The sequence below is a fragment of the Drosophila nasuta genome, chromosome 2R (assembly GCF_023558535.2).
Source record: "Drosophila nasuta strain 15112-1781.00 chromosome 2R, ASM2355853v1, whole genome shotgun sequence".
Classification (NCBI taxonomy): Eukaryota; Metazoa; Arthropoda; class Insecta; order Diptera; family Drosophilidae; genus Drosophila; species Drosophila nasuta.
The window spans coordinates 6017466-6029881 of record NC_083456.1 but is presented as its reverse complement, the minus strand read 5'-3'; the positions used below and the strand labels follow the sequence as shown (position 1 = coordinate 6029881).

The 12416-nt window shown below is 39.7% G+C and overlaps 4 protein-coding genes across 7 annotated transcripts; 1 reads left to right on the top strand and 3 right to left on the bottom strand.

The window, feature by feature from the left end:
* The first annotated feature begins 94 nt into the window (after positions 1–94).
* Positions 95–778, top strand: LOC132785930 (succinate dehydrogenase assembly factor 3, mitochondrial). The gene is made up of 3 exons (XM_060792261.1): positions 95–305; positions 378–487; positions 550–778. Exons 1-3 carry the CDS (start codon positions 224–226, stop codon positions 745–747), a joined length of 390 nt encoding a protein of 129 aa, XP_060648244.1. The 5' UTR covers positions 95–223; the 3' UTR covers positions 748–778.
* On the bottom strand, positions 728–1500 carry LOC132785929 (dihydrofolate reductase). The gene is made up of 2 exons (XM_060792260.1): positions 1299–1500; positions 728–1236 (listed from the first exon to the last, which is right to left on the bottom strand). The coding sequence occupies exons 1-2, from the start codon at positions 1403–1405 to the stop codon at positions 762–764; spliced, it is 582 nt and encodes a 193-aa protein (XP_060648243.1). The 5' UTR covers positions 1406–1500; the 3' UTR covers positions 728–761.
* Positions 1501–1562: 62 nt separating this feature from the next.
* LOC132785928 (soluble guanylate cyclase 89Db) lies at positions 1563–6457 on the bottom strand. 3 transcript variants are annotated; one of them, XM_060792256.1, is made up of 2 exons: positions 5943–6457; positions 1563–3774 (listed from the first exon to the last, which is right to left on the bottom strand). In XM_060792256.1, exon 2 carries the CDS (start codon positions 3640–3642, stop codon positions 1636–1638), a length of 2007 nt encoding a protein of 668 aa, XP_060648239.1. In that variant the 5' UTR covers positions 3643–3774; positions 5943–6457; the 3' UTR covers positions 1563–1635. The 3 variants fall into 3 exon arrangements, with proteins under 3 accessions (XP_060648239.1, XP_060648240.1, XP_060648242.1); XM_060792257.1 differs by lacking the exon at positions 5943–6457 and adding an exon at positions 3988–4032; XM_060792259.1 differs by lacking the exon at positions 5943–6457 and adding an exon at positions 3857–3874.
* A 2548-nt stretch (positions 6458–9005) lies between these two features.
* Positions 9006–12089, bottom strand: LOC132785709 (soluble guanylate cyclase 89Da). 2 transcript variants are annotated; one of them, XM_060791931.1, is made up of 2 exons: positions 11789–12089; positions 9006–11163 (listed from the first exon to the last, which is right to left on the bottom strand). In XM_060791931.1, the coding sequence occupies exon 2, from the start codon at positions 11155–11157 to the stop codon at positions 9157–9159; it is 2001 nt and encodes a 666-aa protein (XP_060647914.1). In that variant the 5' UTR covers positions 11158–11163; positions 11789–12089; the 3' UTR covers positions 9006–9156. The 2 variants fall into 2 exon arrangements, with proteins under 2 accessions (XP_060647914.1, XP_060647915.1); XM_060791932.1 differs by lacking the exon at positions 11789–12089 and adding an exon at positions 11450–11511.
* Between the last annotated feature and the right edge of the window lie 327 nt (positions 12090–12416).

The following is a 12416-nucleotide window of genomic DNA, read 5'->3' as shown; positions in this document are numbered from 1 at the left end:
GAAATGTTCGGTCATTAGGTATATCCGTGAGACGTTGAAACGCTCGAAATATTTTTTGATGTTTTAAACATTTTATAAATATCGATGTATCGATAAATTAATCGATTACTATATGTCATCTGAGTTGCGCTGCCTGAGTACCGGGCAAAGACTTTTGTTTTTATTTAATTTTAAAATAAATAGTTGTGTATGAAACTACTACGTAAAGACACAATAAATTTAAATGTCGAAATTAGTATTAAACCAGCTGACACATCCACAGCGTGTGCGATTGCTATATAAAACCATATTAAGACTACACCGAGGTGGAGTACAAACAATTGGCAAAACATAAACCATTGAATATTTAGTTCAATACAATCTGAATTTTAATGCAGGCCTACCAACAGAATTGAGAGCTCTAGGCGACAACTACGTGCGCGATGAGTTTCGACGGCATCTAAAATGCAATCCAATGGAGGCACAACTTTTCATGACTGAATGGGCGGTAAGTTTTACGTAAGCAATGTCCGAAAACAAAAATATTCTCAAATTATTGAATCATTTTAGCGCTACGCGTCGACGATCACTCAACAGCTGGGACTGCGCGGTAAACCGAAGGGCGAGCTGGGCGAACAATTGGATGTACAAGCGGTGGAAATGCTCAAGGATGACCAGGTGGTGCAGCTCTATGAGCTGATGCTGGCTGCAAAGGGACTCCACGGTGATACGATAACAGCGGATGATGTGCGTGGCAGTAACAAATAAAAATATTGTTTTGTTTATTGTTTTTCCAATATCTTGTACTCGTATTTTATGCCGTTCTCCTCCTGGATACCACGTGGTGTCTCAGCATCGAGTGGGACTTCGCAGAAACTTGGTGGTATTTCTGGGAAGAAAGTGTCGCACTCAAAGTTGCCTTTAATCTGTGTTAAGTACAAGCGATGACAACGAGGTGACTTCATTGCTTCGGCATAAACTCCACTGCCTCCCACAATCCAGACATTCTCGATCTGGTTGCCAATTTCCTCATTCTCAATCTTTTGCATTGCTGTCTCCAGATCAGGGCAGAGCAGCACATCTGAGGGCAAGTCAGCTGGAGTTAATGTTCTACTCAGCACAATATTCAAACGATCAGGCAGTGGACGTTTGCTGGCTGGAATACCAAAATAGGTTTTGCGACCCATGATGGCAACATTACGCTTTTGAGGATCAGTGACGCGCTTCGTCGTCTGGCTAAAATACTTAAGCTCCGATCTGTTGGCAAAACAAGTTTAGATCATTCGAGATTGGCGTGATCTATTTAGGAATATACTTACTTGATGTGCCATGGCAAATCACCCTTGATGCCAATGCCAAAGCTTTCACAAACCGCCACAATTAAACTATACTTCAGCATCTTGTTCGACAATTGCAACTGCGACATTTTATCGCCAGCTTTTATCTTTATAATCCTCGGCAAAATCACAAAAAAACACAAACAAAAATTCAAAGAGATATACTGTTTAAAGCAGAGAGCGACAAATTATCGGAGTTACTTTTCCATGCTATGTTGATCGCTAATCGATTATCGAAAATACGAGTTGAAAATACAGTATTTTATTTGGTGACTAATAATTAATATGTAGGTATACATTGAAAATAACAGCGAAACTATTATTCTGGTCCCTCCAACAGCCAATAGGTTTCCATGTCCCCCTTGCCTTTCACCTTGACAAAACCTCGCGGTTCCACTTTGTAGCCCACCTCGCGTACCTTCATCGCTGTATAGTTGGATAACTGAATTTTCCAGGGATCGCAGCTGCTCTCCATGCGCGATGCGGTGTTCACAGTGTCTCCAAAAAGGCAATACCGCGGCACCTTCAATCCGACAACTCCAGCAACCACAGGACCAGAGTTGATGCCCACACGAATGGCCACATCCGGTAGATTGTGGGCTTTGACCTTCTTGGTAACACGCAAGGCTAGATCGCAGGCGTGCTCAGCATGGAGTGGATTAATATCGGGTGCCCCGGAGACTGCCATGTAAACCATGCCCACAGTTTCCACCTTGTATACGAAGGGTGAGATGATCTCTTCGTCCAGCGCAGAGAATACCTTGTTCAGCGTGTTGACAGCCTGCATGGCTTCCTGGATGTTATTGGAGCCGCTGTCGTATATATTCATCACCTCAATAAAAATGACTGAGACCTCCTCGAAGCTCTGGCAGACATGTTCCTGGCTCATTCGCATGCGCTCGGCAATTGGTCGCGGTATCATAGAGTATAATAGTTCGTCTCCTTGACGCTTCCACGAATCGGCCAGTTCCAAAGACTTTTCTAGCTCATCGGAGCGCTGTTCTTCCTTTTCAAACATCATCTCCAACTTCGAGCAGTGCTGCCAACCCGCCATGACCAGTTCACGGCTTAAGCCATGGGGATTGAGATCATTTAGATACAAACCGATTCCATGCAGCTCATCGAGGTTCTCTATAAGAGGACTGCACAAAAAAATCAATGAGTCAACATCTTTGATGTAGAACATTTGACCCTTCAGCAATATGGATCGCAGTCCAACCGATGGGCGACGTTGACCTGTAGCTGGATCGATTTCTTCCTTTGACGCAGCTGCTCCAGCTTCCCCGTCGTGTTCCTGCTTCTTCTCCAACTCATGAGCTTTTTCAACAGCCATAGTCTGAGCTTCGTTTAAACTCTCGCCGTCAAAGTTCTCGTAGTCTATATTCAAAGCCGCATCGTAGGCAGCTCGATTGTGTCCCGTGCGAATTAATTCAAACTCAAAGAGAACAGTTCGCATTTGAAGAATGGTTTCCCACTCGATTTTTGTATCTTTCGGTCGTCGACACTTGAAGGCATCCATGACATGAGTGCCAATGAAGGCCTTAGGATTAACGCCCGGATTGTGCAGTATCCAAGTCTCAATGATTTTCTCGCCGGCCAGCGTTATTTTCATATCATGATTCAGAACAATTGTAAAGGGAAATAGCTCGAGGAACACATTGAGATCTACAGACGGCATCTTGAGTTGCGATGGATGCGCCACAATATTTACACGCTTAGCCATATAATCGCGATTATCAAAGTCCAGTCGATACTTGACAATGACAGTCAATGGGCCTTCGGTCAGCTTGATAGGACCTGCAGTTCCGCCGCATATATCATTCTGACTCTCAATCACATAGGCAGACACCTCCAAGCCATAGAATTCCCTGGCCACCTCAGTCATCTGGCCGATTAAATACTTCGACATGCCTGTTCTACCGCTACGATATAGTATAACGGCGCCATCATCGTCCATATTGGTCAGCTGCATGCTTGGCGACTTCATCTTGGGATACGTAAATCTCATTTGCAGGTGAATATTATCGATGGATTGCAGGAAATCGCAAAAGTAACGACCGGTAGATCTAATCATCTTGTCATAGCCAAAGTTGCTAAAGAAGCGCACAAAGCATTTGCCAAAGAAGTTCATGCAAAAGTCAAAGGACTCTCCTGTGCAAGCAGACAACGCGGCCGCAATGTCCGGCATTAATTTATCGGGATATATCTGATGGGTTTTGAAGCTGGTGTGCTTACAGTCGACTATCTGGCAAATCTTCGCCCAGGTCTCCATGCCATACTCCTCCTGGATGTAATGCTGGACACTCTCATACAGCATGCCATACATCGTGGCGGTTGTGGTTGGTCAAGTTGGTCGTCAGTCAATTTTTGTTCGAGGTTGGTCCCAAGGGTGGGTCGCTTAGTTGTTGTGTGGTTAGTCCAGGTGGGGTGACTTCCAAATTGCTTACGGCAAGTTTATCTGTAACGAGGCAAAGTTGGCAGGCACATAATTAGGGTAGCATATTACAAAGTTTTTCCATTATGCACAGGAGTTAACTAACGCTGGCAAAGAACTTAAGTCAATTTGTCAGGGATTGTCGAAGGTCATTTCGTGCAAAATGTCTTAAATGGGATTTGCCAAAGACTTTAATTAGACGTAAATACACAAAAAAACGTTTGACGGCACGCTTACTTAGAACTTTTTGTTTGTATTGTATCCGAGAAGGAAGTTTCAAACTGTTTTATAAATAATTAAAGAACAACTTCTGTGTATAATGCAATTCATGACTTATAGTCACTGGAATTTTCGAACATTTTAAATGTTTTTGGTGAAGATATTTAATGATATATATTTGTACTTTTTAGGACATGATATATGTATAATTCACGAACATGAATATGATGTAGAGCAGATTTAAAATATAGCATGTTGCAGACTGTTAGACACACTTTTTAAGACTCAATCATTTCTTTGGAATCTTTATAACGTAGTAACCAAGCAAGCTTTATTGCGTTATTTACTTCTAAATAAAACTAAAATAAAGCCACAAACATTATTTTTTGTTGATGCAATGAATTATCTTTAAATCTCACACAGAAAAAGAGATTGATGAGCGACTTGGTTGATTATTTGAAGATTTAGTGGCAGAGCTTATAGTTAACCCGTTAACTCTTATGCTGTCAAGCATAAAATTGAGTTAGATTTCCAAAAAAAGTCACATACGTCATTTTCAGAACACGCAGGAGCAGTGTAGTCTAGAATCACACATACATACACAGTCACAAGCAGCGAGTGTATCAGTCGAGAGACAGAAGCAGGCTGCCTTGCGAAGTCGCCTGCACATAAAGTTAAGAGGCTTGGGAAAAATATCTTTTGATTTATTGTCTTGGCAGTTTAATTTGGTTTTACTTTCACGCGCCAAGCACGCGCGCTTCCTTTAGCAACTGTTCCTTCCCGTTTTCCCCCCTAACTCTTGTTTCTGTTCCATGTCCTTTCGTTTGTCACGTCGACCAAATAACAGCAGCTCGTTGTGTTCTTGACTTATTTCTGTTGCTAATTCCTTTTGTTGCGGTGAGAGCTGCGGTCTTTTTTTTTCAATTTCCCCCACTTAGACATCTTCCTCAGTTCCTACTCCAAGTACTACATAGCTGTGACCCCATCAATTCTCCACGAATTTAATATGGCGAGACTAATAAATTCTTGTCTTCAAAGGCAGAATTGAACATTGAATATTCCTTGAGTTTATAGCTTTGCATAGCTGAAACCACAATTAATATTCTAAAGCGCAATTAATATTTTTTGTGTCGAAATTTACAGCTTAGTAAGGTTCTAAAGAAAATTGCCTTATTCACATTTCTTGAGTTCATTTCCAACTTTTTCTAATATTCATGATATTCTTAATAAACGATAATTAGTTTACCAAAAATTGAGTTCTATATCACTGCTTAGAAATTTTCAACAATTATCATTATGATTATGAATTTCATAATCAAATTTTGAGGAAGTTATTAAACAAAATGAATGTTGACCCTTTCAGTTATAACTAAATTACCTATAACATTAATCAGGCCATGGAGTGAAATATATTTCAGAATCTGATAGCTCTAATTATAGCCTTTCAAGTTTGCTTCTGTTTAATTATAACATTCATTTCAAGCATATCATTATGAATATAAATATAAACTGTTATCTAATCTACTTAATATATTGGGTAATGAATGTAACGGCAACAAGACTAATCTAAGCATTATTTAGTGAGATTATCTATATTAGGGCAGTTGTTAACTTGTTAACTAAAGTATTTCCTAATAAATCAGTTTTTTAATAGAGATAACATAAATACATGTTTTATGGAAACACGTAAAGCAGTGATGTTTCCATAAAACATATTTCTATTTAATATCCTTTATGTTGTGAAGGGATTGCACATAAAGAGCAGATAAATGTAGATGCCCATAAAATTATACTCATGAGTGCACTTCTGTGTTCTCACATCAGTTTGATATATTTTGCTTGATTATCTAAAAGGCACACAAAGTGATTTTTTTTGCCGTTGGGCGAAATATTCAGCTGCTGATGCTTAACACTAAAATTAGCATATTTGTTTGTTCGCAACAAAAACGGGAAAAAAATTCGAGGTAGCTTACGTTGTGTTAGTCCTTCTGGGTGTAGTATATATAAGTTTATATATAAACGATATATATATTTATATATTATTTCATTACTATTCCATGCGGGAGGTCAAACGTTAAATCACTCACGTATTCACTTCAGCGCCGGCTTTAGTTTTTAATTCATTACCGGTTGCCTTTGGCGCATTATTTATTTATAAATTTGAGAAAAATCTTGCGATTGAGCTGCAGAAGCATATGCTACACTCTCACACACACACATACACACACGCAGAGCGAGTTTCCCGGATTTTCCGCTGTTTCCGTTAACACTCCGTTTTGGTGTTGACGTTGCGACGATGTCGGCTGCTGTTGTTGGACTAATTTTTTGTTGTTGCCTCAACGACTAACGATGCTTCTGTTGCTGCTTGTTGTGCTTCATGTTTTGATTCGCAGTCGTTGCTGCTTGTATCCATCTCTGAAGGCGCCTTCAACTTCGTCGTGTGCTTCGTGTCTTCGTTTCGTTTGATGGGCAACTTTTCAGCTCGCACTTGTCGTGCGAATGAAGCGCCCAACGTTGCCGGCCAGGTCTTTTATAGCCGGGAGCGCCTGTTCGACATTTTAGCGCACTTTACGCCTTTCTCTCTTCTCGTTCCTTCTTTGGGTTTATTGCTGCTGCTACTGCTGTCGTTTGTGCCTCGCTGTCTGTGACTGTTCCACTGGGTTACTAGACACGCACACATAAATATGTAACGCCCCCATCATCATCGTTAGTGTTGCGTTTCATGTCAATGCCTCTGTGACGTTGCCTCACATCACCCGCCTTCTTGCCCCTTTGACTTCTGCGTCCCTTGGCTGCTTGTCCTGTTTGATGCCAATTGACGCTCGCTTTTCGATAAAGCTTCAAATGAAAGGGCGTAATTTCTTGGTCCTTTTCGTTCCATGCTTACTCTCTTGGCGTTTCGCAGGAAATATTGTCCTTTGAATCATTGTGGATTTAAGCGAAGTGTTGCCACAGGGATGCGTATTCAAAACTGATAAGACATTATTTCCGGTTGAATAAAATAATACCAACACTTCATAGGAGACAAATTTAATGCTAGGGTATATGCTAAGGAGCTGATAGCAACTGGTACAAATAATAAACATTACAAAATAAACTTTATGGTATATCAATTAAGAATAATATAGCCTCTATTCAGATTATTTTGGTTGACTATTAAATATTCTATATTTTATTTAACGTACTATATTTTAAAGAAATATATCAGTTTGACTTTTATTCATTTAATACTAAGTATTGTTCTTTAGTGTGCTGTATATAGCTGGCTTTAACCAAACTAAACATAAAAAGACTCATCACATCTATACAACTATTCTGAATAAGAGAACCAGTTCCCTACTGACTCGATTCCATCTTTTATTGGATCGCCGCAGCCCTGTTGTATTTTCCTTTTTTTGTTTTCGTCAATGTTCATGAAATGTATCATTGTGTAGCCTTTGCTGTTTTCCTTCGTTTAGGGTCCTTCTGTATTTAATGCTGTGACATTTTCACGCATACCTATAAAACACAGGAATATACATATTGTTTACTTGTATGTGTGTTTGTAAGGTCCTTCGTTCCTTTCGCATTTTATGTTTTGTTTTAAAGCCATTTAATACGGATTTTCAGGACCAAAGCTGACAGCTTTCCCATTTTGGCATCCTTTTCCCAAAAAATTTGACAAAAGCTTTTATGTAAACCTTGACAATTTTACTGATGTTGATAATAAGTACGAAAAATTTGGTTCGCTTTCGGGACATCATTATTTTTAGTTTAGTGGTCAATATGTGCCAAATGGTCGACGTTTAAAAGATACTCAAAATGCCATTAATGGAAGACAACGACAAATTATGTAAAAAGAGTGGTAAACAAAACTTGAATGAATGCTCATGATGGCGACACGCAAAAATTGATCCATCCCCATGCAAACTCGAACTGAAATTAATTGGCTCGGACAAGTTGAAATATGACGTGCGAGCTTGGTCACGCGGAATATCTTAATTTAATTGGCCCAATGGCCACACACAGAGAGCGAACCACAATTGCGACTTATATTATCCCGGGAAGTATGCAATGCTTTTATGATTGCCTGCCTGTCGCTTCTTAATGAGTTTGTGTCCGTGTCTGGAAGAGTGAGTATGTGTGTGAGGGTGTCCTGCACGCAAACAGCTCATAAAAGTTATTAAAAATGATATTGGGATGGCAGAAGAGCTCTGCTGTGGGTAACCATACTCGTTTCCGGCAGTACCTCGTTGGAACGTTAAGAAAACGGACGACAAACCATTACGTTTTATGGCACAAAATGATAACATTGCGCTTATCAAAAGTATCGAAAACAGGTTGGAAACGGGACACTAAACTTGTCTCTTTTACTAGACGAGTGTAAGCCGAAATAAGTGCACTTTTAAATGGTATTTATACATTTTTATTAACTTTGGTTTCTCTTCAATAATATTCAGGCTCACTCGAGAATTATCCTTTGAGATAAACACATTGAATTGTTTAGAAGTCTTCCCTTTGGAAAAAAAATCAACACATCCAATACGATATTTCAATTATAGTGATAACGTTTAAATATTTATGTATTGAACCTATTAACAAAACAAGCAAATATCTTACATTTCGGTTATTTACTTAGTTAATGTATGTATGTTATAAAATATTTTTATATACTATATTCAAGTTTATTTACGAATATTGCAAACGAGTTGCAGAAAATATTTTTACAATTTCCATCATTTTCATTAATCAATGCTTTACTAATGAATTAATTTAATATTTATTTTTAAATATTATAAATTCATTAAAATCAAATTTTCTTTAGGTTGATAACTGTTAAAATTAATAGGTAACCTGTCTAAAAAATTATTTAAAAAAATTAAAGACTATTATGAGCTTTTGATATTACAATATAAAACAACCTAATTTAAGATTAGACCATAATTAACTCTTTGAATAAGAAACATAAAATAAAAGACTTTTCTTAAGATTTAATTTAATCTAATTTATAATAGAAAAATCAATAATCGTCCCAAAACAATTTAAAATGCACCGAAAACAGATTATTCCATTATTTATTGCAATGCATAAAACTAAACAGTGTAACAGGAAATTGCAGTGCAGGTGCTGAATATAAAGGCATATCATATAAATATTGAATAAGATTATACTCGTAATAAGTAAATACAATTATGTAATAAACTCTATTCATTTGTCTTCAGGTCCGTCCAGCAGCCAGTAAGTTTCCATCTCGCCCTTGCCTTTGACCTTGACTGTGCCCCGGGACTCGACCTTGTAGCCCACCTCCTGCACCTTCATGGCTGTGAAATGGGACAATTGAATCTTCCAGGGATCGCAGCTGCTCTCCATGCGCGACGCCGTGTTCACAGTGTCTCCAAAGAGACAATACCTCGGCACTTTTAAGCCGACAACTCCCGCCACCACGGGACCAGAGTTGATGCCCACACGAATGGCAATATCTGCTTCATGGTGATTCTTTAGCTTTTTGATAACACGCAGGGCCAGATCGCAGGCGTGCTCGGCATGGAGTGGATTTATATCCGGTGCCCCAGAGACAGCCATGTAAACCATGCCCACAGTTTCCACCTTGTACACAAAGGGTGAGATAATCTCTTCATCAAGCGCAGAGAAGACCTGATTAAGGGTGTTGACGGCCTGCATGGCTTCTTGAACATTATTCGATCCGCTGTCGTAGATGTTCATCACCTCGATGAAGATGACGGAGACCTCCTCGAAACTCTGGCACACAGCCTCCTGGCCCATTCGCATTCGCTCGGCAATTGGTCGCGGTATCATGGAGTAGAGCAGCTCATCGCCCTGACGCTTCCAAGAGTCTGCCAACTCCAAAGACTTTTCGAGTTCATCGGAGCGTTGTTCTTCTTTTTCGAACATAATTTCCAGTTTGGAGCAGTGCTGCCAACCCGCCATGACCAGTTCACGACTCAAACCATGGGGATTGAGATCATTTAGATACAAACCGATTCCATGCAGCTCATCCAGATTCTCTATAAGAGGACTGCACAAAAAAATCAAGGAGTCGACATCCTTGATGTAAAACATCTGTCCTTTGAGTAGAATGGATCGCAGTCCCTGCGAAGCTCGTCGTTCACCCGTTGCGGGATCAATTTCGCCCTCGCAATCATCCAGTTCGCTCGAATCTCGCTCGCTGAATTTTTTGGCTTTTTCCAGAGCTATACTCTGGGCCTCGTTCAGCATCATGTCGTCGTAGTTTTCAAAGTCCATATTGAGGACCGCATCATAGGCGGCACGATTGTGTCCGGTGCGAATGAGTTCGAATTCGAAGAGGACCGCGCGCATTTGGATCAAAGTGTCCCAGTCGATGGTGGTGTCTTTGGGGCGACGACAGTAGAAGAGATCCATGACATGGGCGCCAATAAAGCCCTTGGGATTGGCACCCGGATTGTGCATTATCCAAGTCTCCACAACTTTCTCACCCGCATGAGTAATTTTCATATCATGATTGAGTACAAAAGTGAAGGGAAACAGCTCGAGGAACACATTCATGTTCACCGTGGGCATCTTGAGCTGTGATGGATGCGCCTCTGTATTCACACGTTTCGCCATATACTCGCGATTATCAAAGTCCAGCCGATATTTGACGATAACAGTCAAGGGGCCCTCGGTTAGTTTAATAGGTCCCGCCGTACCTCCGGTGATATCATTCTGACTCTCGACCACATACGCCTTGATCTCTAGGCCATAGAACTCTCTGGCCACCTCAGTCATTTGACCGATGAGGTATTTGGACATTCCCGTTCGACTGCTGCGATACAAGATAACGGCTCCACTGTCATCCATGCTGGTCAGCTGCATGCTGGGGGACTTCATCTTTGGGTACGTGAATCGCATGATCAAATGGATATTGTCGATAGATTGCAGAAAGTCGCAAAAGTAACGACCAGTGGATCGAATCATCTTGTCGTAGCCAAAGTTACTAAAGAAGCGCACAAAGCATTTGCCAAAGAAGTTCATGCAAAAGTCAAAGGATTGTCCCGTGCAAGCAGACAACGCGGCCGCAATGTCCGGCATTAATTTATCGGGATATATCTGATGGGTCTTAAAAGCGTTGTGCTTGCAGTCGACTATGCGGCACACCTTGTCCCAGATCTCCGTGCCGTATTCCTCCTGCACATAGTGCTGGACACTCTCATAAAGCATGCCATACATCGTAGTCTGTGGGTGCAAGCAGGTTTTTGAAATATCATAATTATGTACATCATGTGTTTTATTTTTTTAAATGAGAAATAATTTTCAAGGTAATAACTGAAGTATCTCTCTGTCTTCCTAAATAGCCTTTTACTTAAGTATTTAAAATACAGCAAATATTAAAAATTAGAATATTGTTGTCAGCAATAAACTAATAAAACAAAATAGATTCTCTACAGAGTCGGTATATTTCCAAATGCTGATGTTGAAAAAACAAATTTAATTAATCAGTTAATAAATATTGTATAATTACCAGAATTAAGCTTGAGCTTCTTATGATACATATAGTCTTCTTAAAAATTCATTAGTATAGATTTGCTTGTTAAGAAATAAAAGAATGTATTTTTTATAATTTTCACTAGAATTTGTGATGTGTTAATTTCAAATAGCTTCCCATAATTTGTTTACAATATGGGTTTTACTTTCTATTAGAAAGTAGCACCCATTTTACAATACCTCTTATTTTCACTATACCTTCTTATTTGCTTTGCAATTTATATCTACCTCCGAATATTTCGTTCGAACGCCTTGATTAGGTTAACGCAATCCTTAAATTTGTACACAATTTCCTTTAAACTTCAACCCCACTTACCTTTGGTTAGAATCCGTTTAAAGAACAACAGCAACAGGTAAGATTTTAAATTAAATTTTAAACTGATTCCTTTTACCGCTTTGCCACCTGTAGTTTCGTCTCACATTCCACGCAGCATTATTTATTTATAACTCCAACATAATTTAATTTCGCCAGCACACAAGAAAATTCCTAATATAATTTCCACAAAGGCCGCAGCACTCTGTATGTCCTTTACGTTAGCTCTTGTTGCCTTCCCAGAGGATGCTTTGGTATTGTGCTTGTGTGATTTATATTTGTAATTGTGTGTGTCCTTTCTCGGCGCGTGTTCGTCCTGCGAATGAAGCGTGTGCCAATGCTGTCCGGGGTTTTTATAGCCAGACAGCCAACTGCCGGACATTTCCGTTTGCCATTCGTTTATTTCATTCGTAACCCTTCTGTTGTCAACGACTCAATATTAAAGACCCCAAACTCCGCTCCAGACTCAAACTCAGACCCAGACTGCCCGTTGACAATGTTTCATTACATGTCATTGCTCCTTGTTAATGCCAATTGACGCTTCGTTTTCGATAACGCTTACACAACGAACAACTTTTTTTCCCTTTACCACATTTTATTGCTTTTATAACAATAACTCACACGCACAAAA

Excerpts from the sequence above, each read along its gene's own strand:
- LOC132785709 (XM_060791931.1), bottom strand. The coding sequence starts at position 11,157 with ATGTATGGCATGCTTTATGAGAGTGTCCAGCACTATGTGCAGGAGGAA.
- LOC132785928 (XM_060792256.1), bottom strand. The coding sequence starts at position 3,642 with ATGTATGGCATGCTGTATGAGAGTGTCCAGCATTACATCCAGGAGGAG.
- LOC132785929 (XM_060792260.1), bottom strand. The coding sequence starts at position 1,405 with ATGTCGCAGTTGCAATTGTCGAACAAGATGCTGAAGTATAGTTTAATT. Across the intron at positions 1,237-1,298 it reads GATTTGCCATGGCACATCAA|ATCGGAGCTTAAGTATTTTA; the intron begins GTAAGTATATTC and ends TTTTGCCAACAG.
- LOC132785930 (XM_060792261.1), top strand. The coding sequence starts at position 224 with ATGTCGAAATTAGTATTAAACCAGCTGACACATCCACAGCGTGTGCGA. Across the intron at positions 306-377 it reads CATATTAAGACTACACCGAG|GCCTACCAACAGAATTGAGA; the intron begins GTGGAGTACAAA and ends ATTTTAATGCAG. Across the intron at positions 488-549 it reads TTTTCATGACTGAATGGGCG|CGCTACGCGTCGACGATCAC; the intron begins GTAAGTTTTACG and ends GAATCATTTTAG.